The sequence below is a fragment of the Triturus cristatus genome, chromosome 10 (assembly GCF_964204655.1).
Source record: "Triturus cristatus chromosome 10, aTriCri1.1, whole genome shotgun sequence".
NCBI classification, from domain to species: domain Eukaryota; kingdom Metazoa; phylum Chordata; class Amphibia; order Caudata; family Salamandridae; genus Triturus; species Triturus cristatus.
Window position 1 is genome coordinate 87,723,218 of NC_140593.1, and position 24,635 is coordinate 87,747,852.

The 24,635-nt window shown below is 43.3% G+C and overlaps 1 protein-coding gene across 1 annotated transcript in view; it reads right to left on the reverse strand.

Moving 5' to 3' along the window:
* Positions 1–245: 245 nt before the first annotated feature.
* Positions 246–24,635, reverse strand: part of LOC146788894 (receptor activity-modifying protein 1-like) — a 76,518-nt gene continuing 52,128 nt past the window's right edge. Inside the window, exon 3 of the mRNA XM_085629952.1 lies at positions 246–620. Within this exon, the coding sequence (XP_085486078.1) occupies positions 347–620 (274 nt within the window). The 3' untranslated portion in view covers positions 246–346. The remainder of the gene's footprint in view (positions 621–24,635) is intronic.

Consider the following 24,635-nt stretch of genomic DNA (forward strand, 5'->3'; position numbering starts at 1 on the left):
TGGTGAAGTCATAGCCCATGAGGTCATCCAAGGGAGACTGTCTGCTATATACCAGGTGACTGCTTCATGCCTACATAGGAAATGCCTTATTTAAGGCACTCTGGACATTTGACTTATGTCTCTCACTGACTTGAAGTTCCAGGCTTGGAGCACATCAGTGTGCTGGCCTTGAATTCCTGATGCATACACCTTTGATCTTGGACAGCATTTCCTTTAAGAACCGTGAGCTATTATTTTAAGAGGTATTCTGTTATGTGATTTATTGTGTAAGAAAGGAGGCGTGTTATATTCTATTCTGTCCCACTGTAAGACCACAATAACAAAGTCTCAGGCATAATGATGTAACCTAACGTTTCATGAGGTCCATGTTCACTACATGCGGTCTGCTGTTCTTCCAAGTGAGAAGCGCAATGGCTGGGGCGATCAGACAAGTCGGTACAAGGGTCATGGCTATGATGTGGCCCATTGGTGGATCACTGAATGGAGCACTTGGAGAAGGGCAGGATGAAAAGAAGTCAATGTGGATCTGAAGGAAGAAGCGCTCCATCTCAGGATTGGGCCAGTAACAGTGCAGTTGAAGGGCGGCATATTCAGTACATTCGGAGAGATCGCTATAAATTCTGTGGGAATAAATGAGAGAGAGGAGATTGTCAGCAGGTATGAATCCCTCGGATGTCATGCTCCTTTACCATATTTTATTACTATTATTGCATACACTTTAGTTATATCATCACTAAACTTTTGTAATGGAGTCCTGGCAGGTCTGCCCTGATAATCCTTTAAGCACCTGAAAGCCACATTCCATTTTGCAGCCAGACTCTTTTCATCCTTCCTCAAGAAAGTATGATCACATTCCATCACATTCCATATTTGTTGCTTGTAATTAGCTCCCAAAAGGAGAGAAGTATGTTCAAACAGGGCTGTCTCGTGTACAAAGCAATGGTCCCAACACTTCATCCTACCTCACTGACTTGCTCAAAATCTTTGGTAGTAAAAGAGATCTGGTCAGTAAGAATACACTACTCTCGGATTGCCCTAATTTCAGACCATCACATGCACAACATCATTCATTGTAAGGTGTGGCTACCAACTTCTGGAATTAATTTCTCAGCAAATTAAGATAAAACCTCAGCGTTATGTCATTCTGCACACAATTAAAAACTCATCTTTTCAGAATAGACCTTCCTAACATAGTGATCCTCAATGCTAACTCCATCCGATATACACTTGTTGTCCCTTTCCTCGCATATTTAGATGAAGACTGCCATTTGTCTTGTATATTGATTTCCCTTCTCTAATACCCATGTTGAATTGTTGTTATTATTACTACTGCTGTTACATGTAATCTATTGTTCTATGTGTATGATGCCAAATTACACCTGACTGGAGTGCTACAGAAAATGTTCAAATAGAGATAAGCAAAGGAAAGTAGGATGCAATGGAGCACAGTACATCAATGGTGGATTGAGAGACTATCCAGCAAGTGACATTACAAATCGAGTATGTCAGCTTGCCCTTACCCAGTTAATTTCCTTTATTGGTAAGGGTTTGTGTTGTTGCCATTATTGTCCCAAACAAAGTAAAGTAAACTTTTAATTTGTTTTTTTATCCGCCCTAGGTATTAAAGTGTGTAGGAATGTACCTCAAAGTCACCAGGTAGAAATTAGTTTTACTTCCTACAAGCATTAACAAGAGTACTACACGAGCCAGAAATGAAAATTCAAGAGCTGTCAGTAATGAACATCAATGGCCCAAGGCAATAAGGAGTATCAGTGGCTTAAATCATTATGGCTGCCAGTGGCCACAGACAGTGAAAACCATCAATCGTGTAATGAACATAAATGGTCATGGCCAGTATTCAGCACCCTAAGCCACAAAAAGAGTTTCCATGGCACATTACATTAATAAGCATCAATGGCCCCAGGCAGCAGTTTAGTATCAATAGCTACAGGAATTAATGAGCATTAATTTCTCTGTCATTAATAAGTCTGGAAAGCCAAAGACAGTAATGATGATACTTATTAGCCCCAGTCAGTGGAGAGTTTCAATTTTGGGCCCAGGCAGTAGTCGGAATCTCTGGCCACAATGAGTAAGGGCAACCATTGGTTCCAGTCAGTAACAAATATCAAATCTGGGCTGAGGTACTAATGAATATCTAGTCCAGCTGGGTCGGCGAGGACAGCAAGAAATGGGCGGGGGACTGAGTAGTGGTTAATTTTGATAATCCCTTGGTTGAGTCATACATTTTGGATGCCTCTTCTTAACACAGGCCTCTTGATCCACTTGGCATTGTAGGTCTCCCATTGTTTTTTTATAAACCTGACAAGGTGTGTGTTATGCCCTGCATAGTTATTCTATTTTCAACACTTCATCCTTTCTTCCTGCTGCTCAGCCAATGTGCATGTTTACTGTAGAATGTTGGGAATGCAGTGATGCATGGAATGTTGGGTGTCTGTGTGAGTGAGGAATGACAGTTAGAGAGAGAGGGGCTGAGCAGTAGGCAGGCTGCTCCTGGTGGGGTTTGCTACTACAAGGGGTTTCCTACTACCTGGAACTAATGGCTTGACTACTGGCTAATCTACTTACACTTCACCTGTTACCTGGACTACCTGTCTGATGTACTTACCTACCATCTGGATGTACTTGAACCGACTACAGATTAAAGGTACATGTTAAATCTACTTGGCTACCAGTGTCTACCTCTACCACAGAACACAACAGTGTGTCATCCTTTTGTGGCACAGAGGTGGCAGAGGCAAGGGTAACAGGGGAGGTTTTGAATGACAACTGGGCAGCTTTTACCTGTGAACCTTTCAAATCAATTTGCCACTTTGGGCAATATGGAGCAGTGTGACTGACTGGGAGGTAAAGATTTATCACCCTCTTTGTCTCTGTCCCTCAACTCTTTGGCAGCTGCCCCCATGCCCTTCCAACCTCCCCACCTCCCCTGTCTTTCCCCGCGTGGTGCCCCTCACTGATTCACATTTAGGTATATTGTCATGAAATGTTGGCTGGTTATTTGCCAAGTTTCTCGATCCTGATGATTATTTCACTTCCAGGATTTGCTAATATTTTACTCGTAAACTTTCTACAATGCTAATGTTGGTATTGATGGGACCTCCAGCCACCAAGGTTTTAATATGAAATTGACATCCAGGATGGATATTGGGGAGGGCAGAGGGAGTGAGTTGATCATGCTAGCGGGGACTATCCGTGTGAAAGCCCCTTAGCATCTGACTCTCCTATATCTAAATGAATGCTATCCAAAGGTTCACTCTAAAGCTGGCTTGGTGCGATTCCTGAAATACCCAACCTTGTGTTTGGACTGGATAAATTGCTCAACTTGCCAAATCCCTGCCTTGTCCCAACTTTTAAGGGTAGGGGATGTACTTTGATTATTGATTTTATTTTTGTTTCTGCTCCCCTTTTCTTGTATATTTCTGATTTTAGTATTATTCACACCACATCCAGTGATCATAATCCATTGGCTTTATGTTTGCTACTAATTCAAGGGCAGTAGTTCACTGTGGGCTTTCTTTTGTCGATCAAGGAAGGAGACTAAAGTGGTCCCAGGAGGACCTGTTACTCTTTAAAGAGTCTTTAGTTTCAGGTTGTGCCCAGGAGGTTGCCACCTGTTTGGAAGCAGATGTCCTGGATAAGGTTGTCGTGACAGCATTTGAGGGTATTGCCCGCAAAGTTCTGGCTGTACTGTCAGTACCCCAAACCAATATGGGTAGGTGGGACCCCAAGTGGTTTGCCAGAGACTGCTTTAGGGGTCTTCGGCAGCTGAAGGCAGCTCTGAGGCAGATCCCAAGAGATAGGAGCATTGTATCAGCATGCTATGCAGACATATTGGAAGGCGATAGGCACGCGTAAACACGCCTAGCAGGATCTAGTCTGGAAAGACCTTGCCCAGGCTAGCAAGAGTGGACACAGTTCTCCTTTTTGGAGAGTTGTTAATAGGCCTTGCTTTGGGGGAGCGACGGATCCAGCAATATGCACTCATATCTCTGAGCTCCAAAGTATTGATCATTTTTCAGGGGTCTATAATTTTGGTGAGGTAGCGGTGAGAGAGGCCACAGTAGATGGCGCATTGGCAAGGACCCCCATGGGCCTCACCCTGGATGAAGTAATGGCAGGTATTAGCTCGCTTACACGTAATAAGGCTGCTGGACTCAACGTCATTCCCCCGGACCTGTTCCAGGAGGACATTGAACTCTGGGGCCCCTACTGACACAGGTTCTGAATGCAGCAGTAAGAGGAGGGGTCCTGTCCTCCTGGTCAACAGCTGTTATTGTACCTGTGTTAAAGAAGGGGGATAAGGATAACCCCCAGTGCTACTGCCCCATCTTCCTGATTGATGCAGTCCTTGGGAGGCTTATTCTCAATTGGTATGGGTGGAGGATAACATCAGCCCATTGTCAAATGTTCAGTAAGGTTTTAGGACAGGTAGGTCCACCTCTGACCATCAAGAAGTATACAGTAGTCCGGTCAGAATCCTTCCACCTGGCATTCATGGACTTAATGTCCACATTCGACCAGGTGAATCGTGGGAAAGTATGGTCCCTGTTACCTGAACTAGGGGTGGATCCGATCATAGTGCTGTTATTTGATAATCGTTACGCTGACACCTCCACTTTAGTATGTTTTTCCAATGTCGCTGCTTGTACCCGATCCTTCCCAACCAGCAGGACAGTCAGGCAGGCCTGCATCCTTGCCCAGTTCTTGTTCACCTCTATGCTAATGGGCTTGAGAATGCCTTTCTTTTAGTTAAGCGGTACAAAAAGTGGCAAAGTGAGCAAGGGACTCACGTCTGAGCATACCCTGCCAACTTATGGCGAACAAAGCGGTACAAAAAGGGGTGGTGATGGACGGAGCATCAGAACCAATCAAACACTCACACCCAGTCAACAGATCCGGGTTTGATCCATCACCGTTCTTTAGCCCACTCTGCCACCCCAGTTCAGACATGGCCATATGCAAATCAGTCTGACCCTGTGCCTCATGGGAACAGTCCAGCCCGAACTGCCAAGCCATGCCTTCCCTGGACCGGAAACAAGCTTCCTAGGACCGGTTTCTGACATTTCAGCCGTCTTCAGCCAGGCTTGCTTGAATCCAGTGGCAAAGTGAGCAAGGGACTCACGTCTGAGCATACCCTGCCAACTTATGGCGAACAAAGCGGTACAAAAAGGGGTGGTGATGGACGGAGCATCAGAACCAATCAAACACTCACACCCAGTCAACAGATCCGGGTTTGATCCATCACCGTTCTTTAGCCCACTCTGCCACCCCAGTTCAGACATGGCCATATGCAAATCAGTCTGACCCTGTGCCTCATGGGAACAGTCCAGCCCGAACTGCCAAGCCATGCCTTCCCTGGACCGGAAACAAGCTTCCTAGGACCGGTTTCTGAAATTTCAGCCGTCTTCAGCCAGGCTTGCTTGAATCCAGTGGCAAAGTGAGCAAGGGACTCACGTCTGAGCATACCCTGCCAACTTATGGCGAACAAAGCGGTACAAAAAGGGGTGGTGATGGACGGAGCATCAGAACCAATCAAACACTCACACCCAGTCAACAGATCCGGGTTTGATCCATCACCGTTCAAACTGGAACGGCATGGTGAACAAAAAAACGATGGATTTAGGCCCAGATCTCTGTACTGGGGTGAATGTATGACATTGTTCTGCATTCTGTCCATCAATTGTTGTTTTTGCATTTCTTTTAGTTAAGACAGATTGCCCAAGGGTAGGTGCCAAGTCACTGCCGGTTTTGTTATATGCCGATTATGTGGTCCTCCTGGCCTGTATAGTCGGGGGCTGCAGCTCCTTCTGAACCAATTTGTGGCCTATATGGGCAGTTTACACCTGACGGTGAACCTCTCCACATCCTATGTCATGACATTTGGCCCATGATCCACTAAGTCCATTAAAGTGGGCCCACACACTCTAGGAAAACTTTTGCCATTCCCCTATCTGGAGATCTTTTAAACTAAAAGAGTACTGGAAACCCATTTTGGAGGGAAAGTGTGCTGATCTTGCCAAAACCATCGGGGTGTGGCCAGTTTTGCAAGCAGGATGGGCTCATGGTGACCCCAGGTCTCACTTCAGATCTACCAAACGAAATGCTTGTCTCACACTCAGTATGGTAGCGAGATCTGGGGGTACGCAAAAACGGACACAATCGGGGTAATAGAAATTTTAAGGTGACTGGTCCAGGTTCCAATTAATCAATCGCTTGGGGGGGAGTGGGGTAGGTTGGGTCTCCTCCAGTTCAGTCAAAGAGCCAGGACTTGTCCAAGTTCCACAATCCACACCGGCTTTTTCAGTCCATCTATAGCTGGGTTGCCTTTGCATAGCAGAACTAGTCGCTCTTAGTCCCTTACATTGCTGGATAACAATCTGGACTAAGGAGGATCTACAGCTTAATAGGCTGATTTTATCGGATTGCTTGTCCTTCAATGCTGCCCACAGAATCCCTTGGTTAACCTATGTGAAGGGAGCTTTTGCCTCCTTAGGAAGAGAGGACATATTTATGAGTCCCCATTCATTGACATCCCAAGATTTAAAGGTTGTAAAAGGGTTGTTTCTTGAGCGGGCCTTGGTGAGACACCATTTGCTCCTTAAAACAGTTCATGGCATGGAGCACTATTTAGTACTGGTCTCCAACAGGCAAGACAGATTATTATTGGCAAGATTTTGATTTGGTCAATTGTCACACCTCTTGGTCTCACCTTGTGGTTGGGTTCATTCAGGATGTAGGTTGCCCTGCGGCTGCGACAACCGGTCTCCCCAGGACACCCTACATTTTGTAATGTTTTGGGATTATTTTAGCAGGCCCAGGAAGCAGTTTTAAGGCCCTCTGCTAAAAATTCAAAATTTACCCAGGTGTGTCTCGTTTATTTGCAGATGCTGCCTAACGTTCACGTTTTATTTGCAGTGATCATTTTTTTACAGGCTGCCTGGATGTCAAGGCAGTCGAGACCTGACTGAATACCGATTTACTGTATATGATGTTCTTAAAATGATTCATTGTTCATTGGATTTTTATCTGAATCACATGTGTGTTTTACTCAGCTGCTTGTATTATTGATTGTATCCTTTTATGGTAGCTTTAGTCAAGACAATAAGGTGGCTTGGTGGCCCCTTGGAAGCAATAAAGATTACTAGCCCCAGGCACTGAGGCTGAATTGCCCACCTATTGATGAGTACCGATGGTCTCAGGCAGTATTGGGCATCAATACTGGTGCCGGGAAGTCCCAGAAAGTATGCATCTTCAATAGCTGCAATAAAGCATCAATGGTTCCAGCATTATACCTCTAAAAATTAATAATGAGTTTGCTCAGTGTTTGCGATCACTCTGTGAGATTAGTAAAATCGAACACTCTTAAAAGTGACAACGTATGACATTTAAAGAACTTCAATAATTGTTCTCAATCTACAGTTACAAAATTGATGTAGTTCAGCACTTTCAAAAGTGTTTCCATTTTTAATATCTCCCATTGTTCCCAAAAACTAAGAAGGATTTAAAAAGAAAAAAGTTTACACTGAATTGCATGCTTCCCAGGGGCCATAGGGCTTTATGAGCTACACACCCATGTACGCCAACATATAACTCATCCCCATGTTTATTCAAGGGATAGGTTGAATGGATGTTTTCCACCCCTTTTCCTGAGGGGTGAGGATGGAGTACTGTAGCCAGCCACACCAGGGCAGTTGTCAGCTTAGAGAGGTCCTCCATCTCCTATGAAAGCAATCAGCAGAGTGGGCATCCAAGAGCAGCCATGCTTGATGTCACCATCACTATTGAAGTAGTGACACAGGGGCCACTGCTCTCATTCTTTAGGTGGGACCGTTGGGAGTGGAGGGAGTGCACATCCTTCTTTGCCCCATGGGAAGTCTGAGGTAGATTCTGTGTGAGCGATGGCAGAATGGTGGGAACAAGGGAGAAAGAGGCAGTGGAACACTCCACCATACCCCACCCCTTATGCATAACTGGAGTGGATTCTACAGGGATTGGAGAGAGGGCCACTGACTGGAAACAGCCTTTACAATCCAAGCAATACCCTGCATGCCTTTACCAAGCATCCTTTACCACACAATGCCTTTACCATGCAATGCCACACATATTTTTATTTATTTTTATTGTGAAAGTTTTATATAGCGTGAACATGACCCTTTTGGGTATCAGAGCACTTTACACTTGTTCAGAGAGCACAGACAGATAAATTCAATATTATCATAGTCATGAAAAATACTGGAAAGGGCAGCACCCAAATAAGGGACGACACAACACAATATCAGGACCTTGCCATGCATGCCTTTAACATGCATGGTAAGTATATTTAAAGTAAGGTAATGTAAGGTATATGCCTTTACCACGCATGCCTTTACCATTAAAGGTAAGTATATGTAAGGTATGTGTGTTTGTATGTATATACATACATATATCAATAGGGTTTAGGGGTGGGTAGGGGTATAAATTGGTAAGGATATTTTAGAGTTTAGGGGTGGGTATGGGTATACGGTGGTATGGCTGTTTTAGGGTTTATAAGTGGGTAGGGCTATAGGATGGTATGGGTGTTTTAGGGTTTAGGGGTGGGTGGGGGTATAGGGTAGTAAGGGCAGTTTAGTGTTTAGGAGTGGGTAGAGATATATGGTGGTAAATGTGTTATAGGATATAGGTTGGATAAAGGTATAGCGGGGTATGGGTGTTTTAGGGGTGGGTAGGGGTATAGGGTGGTAAGGGTGTTTTAGGGTTATGGGGCAGGTAGGGGCATAGGGTGGTAAGGTTAAAAACAGGGGGTTGTTAGCAGTTTCCTCCAATTTGAAAAAAAAGACAATTAAAATAATCTTTAAAAGGAAAGTATAGGGGTCTCCTCCAAATAAAAATAAAAAGGAAACATTTTAATAATGTAAAAATATATACATACATATGGATTTAACCTATCTTTAATAAACTTACCTTACGTGGTAAAGGCATTCATGGTAAAGGCAATGAGTGTTAAAAAATTGCATGGTAAATGATGCGCAGTAAAGGTATGCAATGCGTTGTATTGCCATACAACCGCTTCTGAGAATCTGGCCAAAGTTTTGTGAGCAGACCAGCAAAACACTGCATGCCCATAGGAGAGGCACGCGAGGATTACGTTACTGCACACTGACCCTTTGAAAAGGCTTTGTGATACATCAGGGTTTGTTTCTTAGGCCCTTTGCTATGTGCGCGTGTTCTTAAAATGCTATGGTTTGCTTTTGCCATTGTAAATTATTTGTTGGAATAAGAAATTTACCAGTTCCTGCCACCTCAATGTCATCATTTTGAGGAAATATGAATTTTTATGGTCAATTGTGTCCCCTATCTAGACCCCAACGACTCCATGTACATGCTACAAGTACATGTATGTTCCCTCCACTTCAAGCTATGAAGACGCAAATACAATTGTGTCCAACGTTAATATGTACTCTTTCATATCTGCCATGAATGGGCCAGATATTCCGTTCCTATGTATGCCTTGCCACCGTCTTTATATGGTATACTTTTCACGTTTTCCAGCTCTGGCAAGGTAGGCCCTGAATTCTGCCATCGAGCTTTTTCCTGCTTCTGCCTCTGAATGCTCCAGCCTGGACCTGCATCTGTATCCATGAACTTTGTCACACTTCCTGCGCGGCTAACGGTGCCTAGCCCGGCCTGTTGCCTGCCAAAACTGTATTCAGCCTTCAAGTTATCTGTTCCGCTCCTCAAGAAATGCATTCCTGTCTAGTAGCTTAGGTAAACATCCCTCCAGCTGCAGAGCAAAGGGCCCGGCCTTACTGCCTCCGTGCAAGTAATTCATGACTTTCGTTACCATGGTAGGCCCATGCCCCCTCGCATCTCATGTAGACACTTAGACGCTTGTACACGCACTAGCAGTCAGTATAGAATAGGATCTGTCCGAGAAGACCTTTCCTTCCAGATAATATAGTTCCTTAAACACAAGATATTAGATATGATTTAGGATTAGGTTGTCCTGACACCCCAGACTTCTGTCTCCTCATGTAGGGCTAAATGTCAAGTTCCCTTCACCCTCTAGTTACACGTCAATCACACGTCATGCGGCTGCGCGCGCATCTCTGCCATGTATTTTTGCTGACTTTGCAGGATTCCCTTATGGATCCACCCACTTGTGTCATCATCATAATGACGTTTTTAGTATACGCCTCTATGCACGCCTATTGTAACGCCTTTTCTATTACGTATGTGTATTCTTATCAGCTGTTACGCCTCCTGCATCTGTCTTTACTGTAATGCATTACTATATATGCTATAACCTGTCAATAATGTATTGCTGATCCCTTCCTGAACCTTCGTGGTGACGGAACTCGATTGCCTGGTTCGAACCATCATTCCTTTGTAAGGAATAAATTCCCTATTATACCCTCGAATACCACGGATTCTGCCTCTTATTTTTACTGAGTTATTCGTATTGTATTTTACCGCATAAATTAAGTCTAGGTAATTTAAATTTACCACATAATTGGCGCCCGAATAGGGACCCCTCTCACACCCCACGCGCCGGAGGTGCGTTGCAGACCCGGTCTCCTGCCACAGCCGGACGGACAATTACGCGTACCCGCAGGATTTCCTGTATCTCCCTCAGGCCAACGGGGGCGACTGAGGCTGCGATCAACACCCAGACGAGGCGGTGAGGAGTGCGGAGAATCCCGACCAGAGCCTAGCTGAGAGAGCAAGATCCGAGGTATACTAAGGCCCACCAGATTCCGAAGTTCCGAAGTATCTAAGTCACGAGTCGAGTCCAGTCCAGTTTGGTCTAGTCCAGTCCAGACTTCCGAGGCCTTCCGTTCCGTGCTTCCCGGTGAGTACCGTTGCTGGGGACGCATCTAGACGTGCACATTAGTTTGTGCCGGCCAAGACGGGTCTGGGTACACAGACCTGGTCTGCACTGTGTTAGCAGTGTATCTGTGCTGTTTAGCAGTACATACAGTATATTTAGTATTATGCAGTTAACTAGTTTTATTCTAATTATTATTGTTCGTTCTAAAATGTTTGATATGTTTTAAATGTCGTGGTATGAGTGATTGTTCGATCTTCATTATTGTGTTTATTGTAATTATTGTGTTCAAAAACCGAGTAAGAATTAAGTAACAAGGTTCAAGATGCCGTTATTTTCAAAATTAAGACAGATAAAAACTAGAAAAGGGATACTCGAGGAAGCTGTTCCCATCCCACCTAGGGACACTCCAGGGTACTTTATGTACCATAAACATGGCCTAGATGCCGTATTATATCTTGATCTATGGGTGGACTACACCAAGGATTTAGCAGAGAGTCAGAGATGGCCCTCTGCTGGAACATGGGATGCAGATTGCATCATGAGAATAGAAGAAGCGTTATGGAAAAAGAAAGCCAGACAGTCACAGAAAGATGCCATTGAACTATGGCGTAAAGAATCGCATAGACGCACAGAGAAAGCGCTCAGAAAGGAAGAGAAGAGTAGGGAAGATTCAGAAAAGGCCCGAGAAAACATTTTAATTGACGAAGGTACCGGGGTAAAAACAGAACAAGTAGATAGGCAACGAAACACTCTTATGAATGGTATGTATCCTCTTCTGGCCGAGGGTTTGCCTAAGGCCACCTTGGAGGTACCAAAAGATCTGCCACCTCCGTTACTCCCGATTAAAGTACATCCCAAGACCGCAAAAGACATTTTCCTTTCTTCCTATTTAGACGATGCAGCCCCCGAATATGCTAATGATGTGCAGCCACGCACACCACCCGTTAACGACGCTCAACCCCAAAATCAGCTGCACCCACCTCCGCAGCAACAAACTCCTACTCAAGTTCTAACCATTCCATCTGTTTCTACAGTCCTTCCTGCACCCACACTCTCTACCCTACATCCAACAAATCCTTTTGGACTTGGCACCTCAGGAGGTGCGACAGGAGGTTTTTCCACGCCACCGCCAACAACTAGATTGACTTATAGGGATTTAGCATACCAACGTACACCCCAAAGAATATCAGACAATATATTAAATGAGCCTCTTTCAGATTGTAGATATGATCCAGTGCCAGGAAAACTCGACAGAATGTTGCTATCTTCAGTACGTTTACGACGAGCTGCAAACTATTTAATGACGTTACCAGGAATGATTGAACATCTAGACAAAATATATCGCTTTATCCAAACAGGGCAAGGTCCTGAAAGTATTGCCGAAGCCATGGAATACCAGAAAGTAGACATGCAAAAATTATTGTTACGCTTTTTCATAAACTGCTTGATCAGAAACAGAGATAGGCCTGAGGTAGATTCGGAGGAAATGCAAGTACTTACCAAATGGGGTCAGAATATAACAGACGGGAGACATGATAAACAGAAGTGTATAGAAGCCATGTGCCGAAGGATCAGAAAAGAAGTAGAACGAATACATGAAAGCAGAGTAGAAGCAGATAAAACTGAATCAGAGGAAGAGGAGGAGGAACAGTCAGAAATGAACACAGGACAATTTGAATTACCAGCTAAACAAATGATAGCTTATGTAGGAAAAGGAAGATCTTTTAATAAAACAATACGTCCGATACGTCCAGAATGTAACAGAATTTTTCAAACAGTTATTACAAATCCAAGGACCCCTGAACACTTATTCCAGGCTACTGATAAATTACTTCGAGAACGAAGGGGGTACCATGTGCTCGATTCTATGGATGAACAAGAATTAGCTAGGTCCGCAGTACAATGGGCTGACAGCCCTGAAAAATACAGTGATGATGCGCTAGCACACACGTTTCTGAATCTCGCCCCAGACGAACAGCGTTTAGCTAGTATATACATGATACAACATCTCCTTATATTATATAAAGGCCAACACTCCGATCCTGGTCCCCTACCTGATATATTGATAGAACTACTCATGAATAAATGGAGAGGTTTAGGTACCGATCTAATTAAAGTAATTCTAGAATACAGACATAGATATAGTGCCTTTTTGTGTCCAGAACATGATCCAGCTCCTTCCATGGAGAGAAAAACGTATTACATAGACAGACAGAATCCCTTACGCGAAGTACACCCAGTCATAAATGATGACAATACATTTAGACGCGTGTTTGTGTACACGCCCATAACTAAAATAGAACTATTGGAAATGAAAAAATTAGTGCCCAGCCATGACAAAGATCCAGCAGGTTTTCACCGTGAACTAAAGGACATGTTACTCATGGGTGATTATACCTATCCTGACATTATGAAAATATTGAAAGTATTATTGCCTGCCGGTATTTATGAGAAACTCAAAGAAAAAGAATGGGAGGTGGGAGACCAAAAGATTGATTGGACCGCATTAGAAACTGAAGAAAATAACAGAACTGCAGGCGTAGGGCTTGGGGACAAAACAAAAGCATTGCCAGGATTATTAGTGCAAGTATTGCCACGTTTATTAACTACGAAAAAGGAAGATTGGGGAGCAATCTCAGCTTGTAAACAGAAACCTGATGAAGACACTAGTGATTTTTATTCCCGATTTGAAAAATGTTTTGGTATCAATAGCGGCCTGAAAGCAAATAGCGAATCATATCCACATCTTTTTGTAACAAAACTAGTCGAGAATTCCCTGCCACAGGTTAAAAACAGAGTATTGAAAGTTGAGAGCACTTGGCAAGCTAACACTCCTTCACAAATGTTACAAATGTTACAGTATCACCAGAATAGAATTAGAGAAGAACAAGAACACGAACAAAGACGTATGAAAGACACGAAAATGAAAATGCTTGTCGCTCAGTCAATTCCAGCTGACGGTCATAAAAAGGGTGCGACACAGTCCAGTAACTCAGCGGTTCCCGTTAAAGGGACATGCAACTATTGTAAACAGCCAGGTCATTATATAAACGATTGTGCAGTTCTGAAACATAATATCTCCACGGGTAAAACGAAGGAGAGACCACGTCCGCCTAGACAGGATCAGATCCAACAACAAGCACCTCAACATGCACAGCCTATGCCGGTTCCACAACAGACCGTAGTGGTTCCACAACAACAGCCACAGCCTATTGCTGCAACACAAAACACGACACAACAGATGTACCAGTATGCACAAAATGACTATCCAGAGTATCAGCGCTACACATGAAACAGCCTAGAGAGGGAAGTTGGCTTACCCCTTATTGAGGTTCCTGTAGATCAAGAGGGTCCCTATGTGCAGAGTCAAGTATTAGGGAAAAACAGAAAGTTTCTACTTGATACAGGGGCAAGCAGAACAACTATAAGTCACGATGAAGTCCCAGGGGCACCCCTCTCAGGCTCACAAAATATTTCCCTTGGTTTTTCAGGAAAGCCCACTATTAACGAAGTATCACAACCACTTGCATTTACAGTCGGTCCATTGACACGGACTACAGATCTATTGCTTACGAAATCATGTCCAGAAAACTTGTTAGGTATAAAAACATTGAAAGCTCTAGGAGCTATAATATGTTGTTCTCCGGACGGAGTACGACAATTTTTGCGTGACTTTAAAGGTCACTACGTGTCTAGAGACATGGATCACCGGTTACAGAATCTACCTGCACATTTATGGGCACAGGGCCCCACTGATGTAGGTTGTATGCACATTACACCATATCGAGTTACACTCAAAACAGGAGTGGTACTACCACGAATGCGACAATACAAGTTACCGCCAGATGCTGTAGTGGCTTTACTGCAAATCATTGACGAGCTCATTGCACAAGGAGTGGTTGTAGAAACGGACTCCAATGTATGTAATTCCCCGATTATTCCAATTCTTAAACGAACTGATCCGAAAGCACCCCCAGTATATCGATTAGTTATTGATCTGCGCGAATTGAATAAATGCATTGTACCACAATATCCCGTGGTCCCAGATATCTCTTCATTACTGACAGCTATTGATTCAGAGGCAACGTTCTTTACTGTAATTGACCTCAAGAACGCCTTCTTTAGCGTCCCAATCGATCCGGAAAGCCAATATTTGTTCGGATTCAGTTTAAATGGACGAAGTTTTAAATTCGCACGCGCACCTCAAGGATTTACAGAAAGTCCTAGCATCTACAGCCAAGCACTGAAAAGACAACTTGACAGTATCCACATGCCCGTTAACACTGCACTGCTTCAGTATGTCGATGATCTGCTGATCACCGCCCGAAGCGAACCCGAATGTGAAAAAGCATCACTGACGGTTTTACATTTTCTGGCCGACAAGGGGCACAAGGTGTCCCCTTCAAAGCTGCAATTCTGTGCCCAGCAAGTTGTGTACCTAGGGCACTTGCTGTCCAAATGGGGGAGACAGCTCACACCTGATCGCATCCAGTTAATTGTAAACATGCCACCACCCAAGATACAAAAGGAGGTACGGGCCTTTATAGGCCTCACTTCGTACTGCAGGCAGTGGATTCCCCAATATGCATTTTTAGCAAAACCTCTCATTCAGTTGACAACCCAGGAGGCAGCGACATCGACTGTCCTCCTTTGGACTCCAGAACATACACAAGCTTTTGAAGACTTAAAGAAAGCTTTATGCCAAGCACCTGTTTTAGCGACACCATGTTACAGTAAGCCTTTTACACTCTTTGTTACAGAACGTGAAGGTACTGCATTGTCAGTACTCACGCAGGAACAAGCAGGATCACACAAGCCATGTGCTTACTTTTCTAGCACGTTAGATCCCGTAGCTCAAGCTCTTCCTGCGTGTCTGAAATCAGTTGCAGCAACAGCTCTAGCGATCAGACAAAGTGATTCCATAGTATTAGGACATCAATTGACAGTACAGGTACCACACGCAGTAGAAGTTCTCTTGAACCGGACACAGACACAACACTTGACTATAGCACGACTGACCGGTTACGAACTCACATTGTTTCAGCCACACATAGAAATCAGACGTTGTAGTACATTGAATCCTGCCACACTTTTGCCATTAAGTGGAACAGACCCACTGGCACATGATTGTATTGAAGTCATTACTATTACGACGAAACCCAGACAAGACTTGACAGATGTCCCATTACCAGACCCAGACCTGACACTTTATGTAGATGGTTCATGTATGAGAACAAGTACAGGAAAGTTAGTGGCCGCTTATGCAGTCACGACAGACGCCGAAGTCATTGAAACAAATTGTATCGACACATTATCAGCTCAAGCAGCATAGCTTATTGCTCTGACACAAGCCTGTATTCAAGCCAAGAATAGAAAAGTTAACATATACACAGATTCACGTTATGCTTTCGGAGTTGTACACGACTTCGGAGTCCTTTGGCGAGAGAGAGGTTATTTGACTTCTCACGGTGCCAACATTCAACACGGTCCCCTCATTCAAGCTTTATTAGATGCAATACATCTACCTACTTCAATATCTATCATGAAGTGTAAAGCTCATACAAAAGTCACCGATATTATTTCCCAGGGTAACGACCTAGCAGACCGAACAGCTAAGCAAACAGCACAGAATCAGACCCATGCAACTGACTTGACAAAGACAATAGTTCCGACGCCGACACACTGCATGACAGTTAAGGATCCCGCCCTTGATGTAATTGACATACAGACACATGCTACACCAGAGGAAATAAAGAAATGGACTGAATTAGGAGGGATCCAAACAGATCAGGGATGGATGACGAAGGGAAAATCTATATGGTTTCTCCCCGACTCAATGGTTCAAGTTATCATTAACACAATACATAGTCCAGCACATCTAGGAGAAAAAGCCATGTTAGACAGTATTCAACACATTTGGTTCAACAAACACTTACGAGCTGCAGCCAAACAGAAAGTCCGAACTTGTATGATTTGTTGTCAGTTCAATCCAGGTAAAGGCGTACCTGTAGAGCAGGGTGGATTTCAACCTCCCGATCACCCTTTTGAAGTCCTCCAGATGGATTATATCCAGATGGAACGTTGTCGAGGATTCAAATATGTCCTCGTAGTTGTATGCGCTCTTTCCCGTTGGACAGAGGCGTATCCCGTCTCAGATTACACTGCCCCGACTACTGCCAAACAATTAGTTCGTGAATTCTTCCCACGGTATGGTTTGCCCCGTATCGTGTACTCAGATAATGGCCAGCCGTTCTCATCCGAGCTAATGAAACACATTTCACTCTTGTTAGGCTATCAATGGAAATTCCACTGTGTCCGACATCCCGAGGCAGCAGGTCTCGTGGAACGTCATAATCAGACACTGAAAATACGACTTTCTAAAATCTGTAGAGAGAAAGGTGTCGACTGGATAGTAGCATTACCGGTTGCACTATTTTACATGAGAATGGTAGCACATTCTCGCACAGGGCTATCCCCGTACGAGGTGGTCTTCGGTAGGCCACCAAATATGTGGGGGACGCCTATACCTCGTAAAATAACTGATGTTGATTGTAATATGCTGACAGATTACCTTGCTTCCTTGATGTCTGCACTACAATCTTGCCGTTCACAGGTAGCTGCAGCCTTTCCCGACAACACCGAGGTAAAGCCCCATGAAGTGGTTCCTGGAGATCTAGTTTTCGTCAGAAACTTCGACAGGAGGAGCCCGTTGGAGCCTCGCTGGCAACAACCAAAACTGGTTCTTCTAACGACGAGGACAGCAGTGAAGGTCGAGGGTCGCAAGGGTTGGTTACACTCGAGTCATATCAAGAAATTTCATGGACTACCATCCGATCTGAATTCTCAGCCCTGCCCCCTTCCAGAGACTGATTCAAAACTCCCCCTGGTTGAACAGACCGAATCTCAAAACTATAAACTGAAACTAAGGTCTAGCAAGTCAGACAATTCGATTGTTTAAGTCCTCTCCAAGGTGAATCGGTTGAATTAAGTCTTTGACATGTATCCTCTAGACCGAATGAGAGAGAGAAATAGACAGAAACAGCTCAAGAAACATGCATACTGTAAATCACTTCATAGTCACTGTATAGTGACATTGTTGATTATGTTTTTTCTAAGTCTTTTTATTATTGCTGCAAGTATACTGTTACACATGTACTATCCTATTTTCAAGCGTGCTTACAATGTTACAGCCGAACATTCTTTTAGTGAACTACCTCCACATGAGTTGTCCTATAGATTTGCGCTGCGCAACAACACATTCATTAGTATGTTACATCATTCCCATCAGACCAGCAATGCTACAAATTGTTGGATATGTGGCCGACTCCCTCCCTATCAGAAATACAAAGGAGTTCTGCCTCTCTTTCCGTACCCGTTTACACACAATGGTTCCTGTGGAGCATGGTTTAGTTTGATTAACTCTTTAGATTCAAACACTGTAGTTTACCAAAGCAACTGGGTATGGGGAAACCTGAACTTAGTTTTGCTTAAAGCCTGTTATCCTAACAAGGAGGGACTTCCCAAAAGAACAGGAACTGACCTAGAAAATGAAGTATATGGATTAGGTAATTTTACACTTAACCTCATGATTCTAAATATTGAATCTGGAGCTACACTGGTCTTGCCTGCTATGTCCGTATTACCAGTCAAAGGTGAATTATGTGTAAGAAAGAATGGTTCAGTACACCTGGGTCATAGTAAATGTACTACTGTGATCGAATTCAGTGATAAAGGCAAGTCTACATTTAGAGCTTCCCGTCACTCCTACTTCATCTGTGGTCACACCGCATATATACGCCTACCTTTAGACTGGGATGGCACCTGTTACATTGCATTTCTTCTACCACCTGTTTTCCTAGCCCCTCCTGATTATCATAGAAATACCAATCTAGTACACCATAGACCCCAGAGAGATATCCCGATTGTTGACTACACCGAAACAGCATGGGAACAATATACAGACTTCAATAAAGGTCTCTTTCCTTACATAGGTGTTGTCTCAAACAGTAAACTGATACGTAGATTAACCAGAACCCTTGAAGCAGTAGTGAATGAAACTACCTCTGCCCTAGGCAACTTAACAGAGGAGCAGTCTGCGATGCGGATTGTTGTTCTCCAAAATCGTCTTGTCCTTGACGTCATCCTAGCAGATAGGGGCGGAGCTTGTAGGGTCATCGGATCAAGTTGCTGTGTTTTCATTCCAGAAAACGCGCCATCCGTATATAAAGCTATAACTCGTCTTCACAAGATTGCAAACCAGATACATCAGAATGCAGGCACTTGGACATGGTCCGGTTGGTTCTGGAGCGTGTTGTCAGCCTGGGGATGGAAAGTCCTATCCTTCCTAGGTATTGGCCTTCTCATAGTATTCAGTTGCTGCCTATGTCTACAATGTGGACCAGCGATTTGCGGCCTGTGTGCCACATCGTGTATTCCACGTTCAAGTTTTCATTCAAGATCCCGGAAGAAGAAAGAAGAGCAAATGATGTTACATGAACAGATTGATGGATTCCTGAAGATCGATATTTCATGAGGGTCCGTAGGGGACAAGGAGGGAATGAGGAAATATGAATTTTTATGGTCAATTGTGTCCCCTATCTAGACCCCAACGACTCCATGTACATGCTACAAGTACATGTATGTTCCCTCCACTTCAAGCTATGAAGACGCAAATACAATTGTGTCCAACGTTAATATGTACTCTTTCATATCTGCCATGAATGGGCCAGATATTCCGTTCCTAAGTATGCCTTGCCACCGTCTTTATATGGTATACTTTTCACGTTTTCCAGCTCTGGCAAGGTAGGCCCTGAATTCTGCCATCGAGCTTTTTCCTGCTTCTGCCTCTGAATGCTCCAGCCTGGACCTGCATCTGTATCCATGAACTTTGTCACACTTCCTGCGCGGCTAACGGTGCCTAGCCCGGCCTGTTGCCTGCCAAAACTGTATTCAGCCTTCAAGTTATCTGTTCCGCTCCTCAAGAAATGCATTCCTGTCTAGTAGCTTAGGTAAACATCCCTCCAGCTGCAGAGCAAAGGGCCCGGCCTTACTGCCTCCGTGCAAGTAATTCATGACTTTCGTTACCATGGTAGGCCCATGCCCCCTCGCATCTCATGTAGACACTTAGACGCTTGTACACGCACTAGCAGTCAGTATAGAATAGGATCTGTCCGAGAAGACCTTTCCTTCCAGATAATATAGTTCCTTAAACACAAGATATTAGATATGATTTAGGATTAGGTTGTCCTGACACCCCAGACTTCTGTCTCCTCATGTAGGGCTAAATGTCAAGTTCCCTTCACCCTCTAGTTACACGTCAATCACACGTCATGCGGCTGCGCGCGCATCTCTGCCATGTATTTTTGCTGACTTTGCAGGATTCCCTTATGGATCCACCCACTTGTGTCATCATCATAATGACGTTTTTAGTATACGCCTCTATGCACGCCTATTGTAACGCCTTTTCTATTACGTATGTGTATTCTTATCAGCTGTTACGCCTCCTGCATCTGTCTTTACTGTAATGCATTACTATATATGCTATAACCTGTCAATAATGTATTGCTGATCCCTTCCTGAACCTTCGTGGTGACGGAACTCGATTGCCTGGTTCGAACCATCATTCCTTTGTAAGGAATAAATTCCCTATTATACCCTCGAATACCACGGATTCTGCCTCTTATTTTTACTGAGTTATTCGTATTGTATTTTACCGCATAAATTAAGTCTAGGTAATTTAAATTTACCACAATTTCACAGTTGGGGTGATGGAAAATGTCAATTTGTAGCTGTGCCTATCTGGCGGTTCCGGCACAGGTGTGGGTGCAGTGAACTCTGCAAGAAATTGATGTTTATTAACTTCGACGGAATCAGGCGCGGATGTTCTCTGTGGTCTGAGGCCACCTTCCTGAAGCCTGCACAGTGGGATCATTCTCAAGTATACCTCAGCACTGCATTTGATCAACCTGATTGCTGATCCATGGAGCCATCGAAGTGGAGCTGTTTCAATCTTCCCATGGACCTTTGCTATGTGTGAGGACTGAGGCTTCCTCTAGTATTCACAGAACGTTCTGTGCAGCCTAAAGTTATTTTGTGACAACCATCAAGGCCATCTTCTATTCATAAGAAGATAACAATGTTTTTTTTTTTTTAAAAACATAATTTATTAGCTTCCATGCACATAGGATAAGTTACTATACAGTCACACCGCTCTGTTTTCCCGCCCAATTTTGCACAAATCAAACAACAAGATCTGTACAACAGTCTCGCGATGCGAGTGGTGAGGGTCCAATATAGTCTGACCCTGGTCAAGCAGCAGTGTCTCTTAGGGGAGATGGATCAATGTACGAGGTTTACCCACTATTGCAAGAAAAACCACAAACAAAATCAATAAAGAGCAACAAAGAGAAAAGGGGAAAAGTGAGGAGAGGTAGGGCTTAGCAAAATAGGGGAATGTGTAAGTTTGGTGAGCACATTTGATGAGCACGCCCCGTTGGTAGGAAGAGGTACACGCACTCATTCTAAGTCTCCCTCTGAACTCTCGGGGAGCAACTAAAGACTGAAGAGTCATCCACCTGGAGACAGTCCCATAGTGTAGTGTCCCATGCCTGCGCATGGTCCAGTGATCAAAGTCTGTGCTATGCCTCCCACTGCAGGGTTGTGCTTTTGCACTCCACCCATTTGTCTACCTCTGAACACCACAGTACAAGGCTAGCACCACAAGGGTTCTTCCAGGTCATCGCATGTTGTCAGCTCTCCAAGAGTAATGCAAGGTCTGTGAATTTTGTAGGTTGTCTAGTATTGATGGAATTATGAAAAATGCTTTGGTCCTTACTGAGCTCCATTCTTTTAATGTATATAACTTTCTGAGTGTTATTTTTTTATGTAGTGTTTCAACAATCTGTGATGTGCACACATCGTTACAATTACACATCTTATAACTTGCAGTGACTATACTGCTCTTGAAGGAGAGTGCTTTGGTGTCAGGATACTGTTGTATTGACTCTCTATTGCTACTGCTATTGCTACTGATACTGCTGATTGGTATCTGCTCATATCTTTAATGGATTGTTTGCTCTCTTTCCCTTGTGTAGGGGTTTGGTTTCATCCTGCAGTTGGGGTCTCCACCAATATTTCTGCAGGCTAAGTAAGACTCACCTATTCCATTGAATAGGAGAGATGAAACTTAATTTATATAAGTTGTCGAAGTTGTTATTTAAAGAGATTTAAATCCAATGTTAGCTTGGCAATTGATAGATATTAATTTTACACTACAGTAAAACATGAAGGTAAATCCTTTGACAAATTTTACCTGCCCTGGAGGGTCTTTCCATGCCATGTAATTGTGGGTCCATGACAAACATATTGATCAGGGATCAGAGTGTTGTGTATGTGAGGAGTAAGAAGAATCAGGAGCAACTTTGGGTAATAGGGCATCCTAAGTCACAAGATGTGAATCTGACTGCTGAGGTGAGTGAGCAGTCCAAAAGATGAATGTGGATTTGAAATAAACAAATCGGAACACTGTGTAAAAAACCAAATGACCATAGTCCTATGTGGTACGAATTTGGCAGTATAAGCCATCTGGCATCATCAAAATTGTATCCTGTCATTGACAAAGAGTGAAAAATGGTGGTAGGCCTTGACACTTTGCTAAAATGTGCAGAGCTTCTAAGAAAATAAATAAAGCAAGAAGAGGAAGAATGGCCTAGGTGAATGAGGGTAAGGATGTTGTGGCTCAGCCTAATACATTGAACGTCATTGTGCTTTGAAAGGTTTTATATTAGCTGTTAATGACTGTAAGGAAGCACGGAGTGAGATAGAGGACCAAAGTAAGGACACCACCTATGTGTCAAGTGTTGTTTTAGGGAAGACATTGGCTCTTGTGGCTGATACCGCATCTACATGGAGGAGCTCTACCATAGATTTGTTCAAGGAAACCTTTGGTGAATTTATTTCTAAAAATGATCTGGAACCATCCGATGCTGTGGCTGAAGCCTTTGATGGGAGTTAAAATGATATAATGGGGTTTTGCAGGATTAATCTTAGTTTTTATTACAGAACTTCTGGCAGAAAAATGTATGGCCCCATAAAATGGCTAAATGTACTTGGATGAAAAGACTCATGGAAGCCAGACATCATCTTGAACTCAAGAAGTGAGAAACAGGTCCCGGTTTTGATAAAATACAGGAGAGAAGAATGGCTAAGGGGACAGATTCCAATGTGTTCTCTAAAGAGCGTGAATTATTGAAAGGCTTATTGCACAAAATTAAATTGAAATCCAGTGCAGAACCAATAAAATAGAAGTTGAGAGATATATCGATAAGCGTTAGGTGAGAACTAAAGGGTCTTTGGAGAGCCTGGTACATGAAAAGGTGATTGAAGAGGTGGATTTGACTGAAAGGGTTTTCACCAATTGTTTTAGTGAGAAAGCAGACAATAAGTTGAGAAAACTGTAAACAACAGCATTTTTATTGATTGTCATCTGTTACCTAAAATAAATGAGTTTGTATCCACCTTTGAAGGGGTTAAGTGATTTTCCATTCTGTATCTGTGCTCTGTGGATCATCAAGTGCCACTGACTTCAGATTCTAAGCATCTCACTGCTTTTCTTACATCTTTTGGCCTGTTTCAATTCTTGAGGATGCCTTTTGGATTAGACTCAGCGACCTTTGTATTTCAAAGGGCCATATTTCACCTTTTCAGAAATGTTGAGACCTATGTTAAGTGCTTTCAGGATGACATATCTGTGTTCTCCAAAACTGAAAGGGAACATGTGGAGCATATACAGGAGGTTTGTAAGCATATGAACTGGTATAGATTAACCCTCAGAATTGAGAAATGTAATATATTCCAAGATAAAGTAGATTATTTAGGCCACCTGATTTTCAGGTGGAGGTGTTATTCCTAAATTTGCTTTGGCAGATCCCTGACTCAAATCGTCGGCCCCAGATAATTTAGAAACATTGCTCTCATTTGGTCATTAGATATGGAGCAAAAGTCATTTTACCATATGATGTATTTTCTGTTTTATTATTGGTTAGTTTAACGTATCTTTATGTCAAACTACACTGACTGAACAATTTTCTTTGTTTAAAAAGTTTAATAAGGTTCCAATTTGGATGTGAGACCCAACTGCACATTTGCAGACTTATGTAAGTACTCCAACACATTTGTGAACAAGTTTTCAGACAACCTGCAGCATTTGAGACTATTGTTAAGTAAGAACACCGAATTTGTGACAGATATAGAGCAAAGAACCTTTGAACAAGTCAAGTGGGATAAAATTGAGGCACCAAATTTCAAACCATTCTGTGCAGGAAAATAGTCTATTGGGTAGTAGATTCCAGTTTCAATGGTGTGAGGATAGTTCAGTTTCGGGGGTCAGGAAAGGGTGAATGGAGTATGACATTTGCTTCCAGAACTCTCAATGCCACTGAAAGAAGATATACAGTGATAGAAAGAGAGTTGTTGGGGAGCTTACGGGCCTTTGTGGGAGGAGACATTTGTCAGCCATAAAACCATAGGAATTGTCTTTGAATGGCTTACGGAAGTTTTTAGTAGGGAGAGGCACCAAAGGACACTTTGGTTTTAGTAGTCCTCAAAGATTGTGTGGTTTTGGTATAAAGCTATGAGGTGGAATGGAAACAGTTTGTGAGATAAAAGATATGGCTATTGTGCCAAAGTTGAATCAATAGTGGTAAAAAAAGAGATAACATCAAGAGTAATCTCCAGCTGTGAAACAGATAAGATTCCTGAAGAGTAGCAGCTAAGCTACCGTGTTTTAAAACATGATTTAAGATGGAAC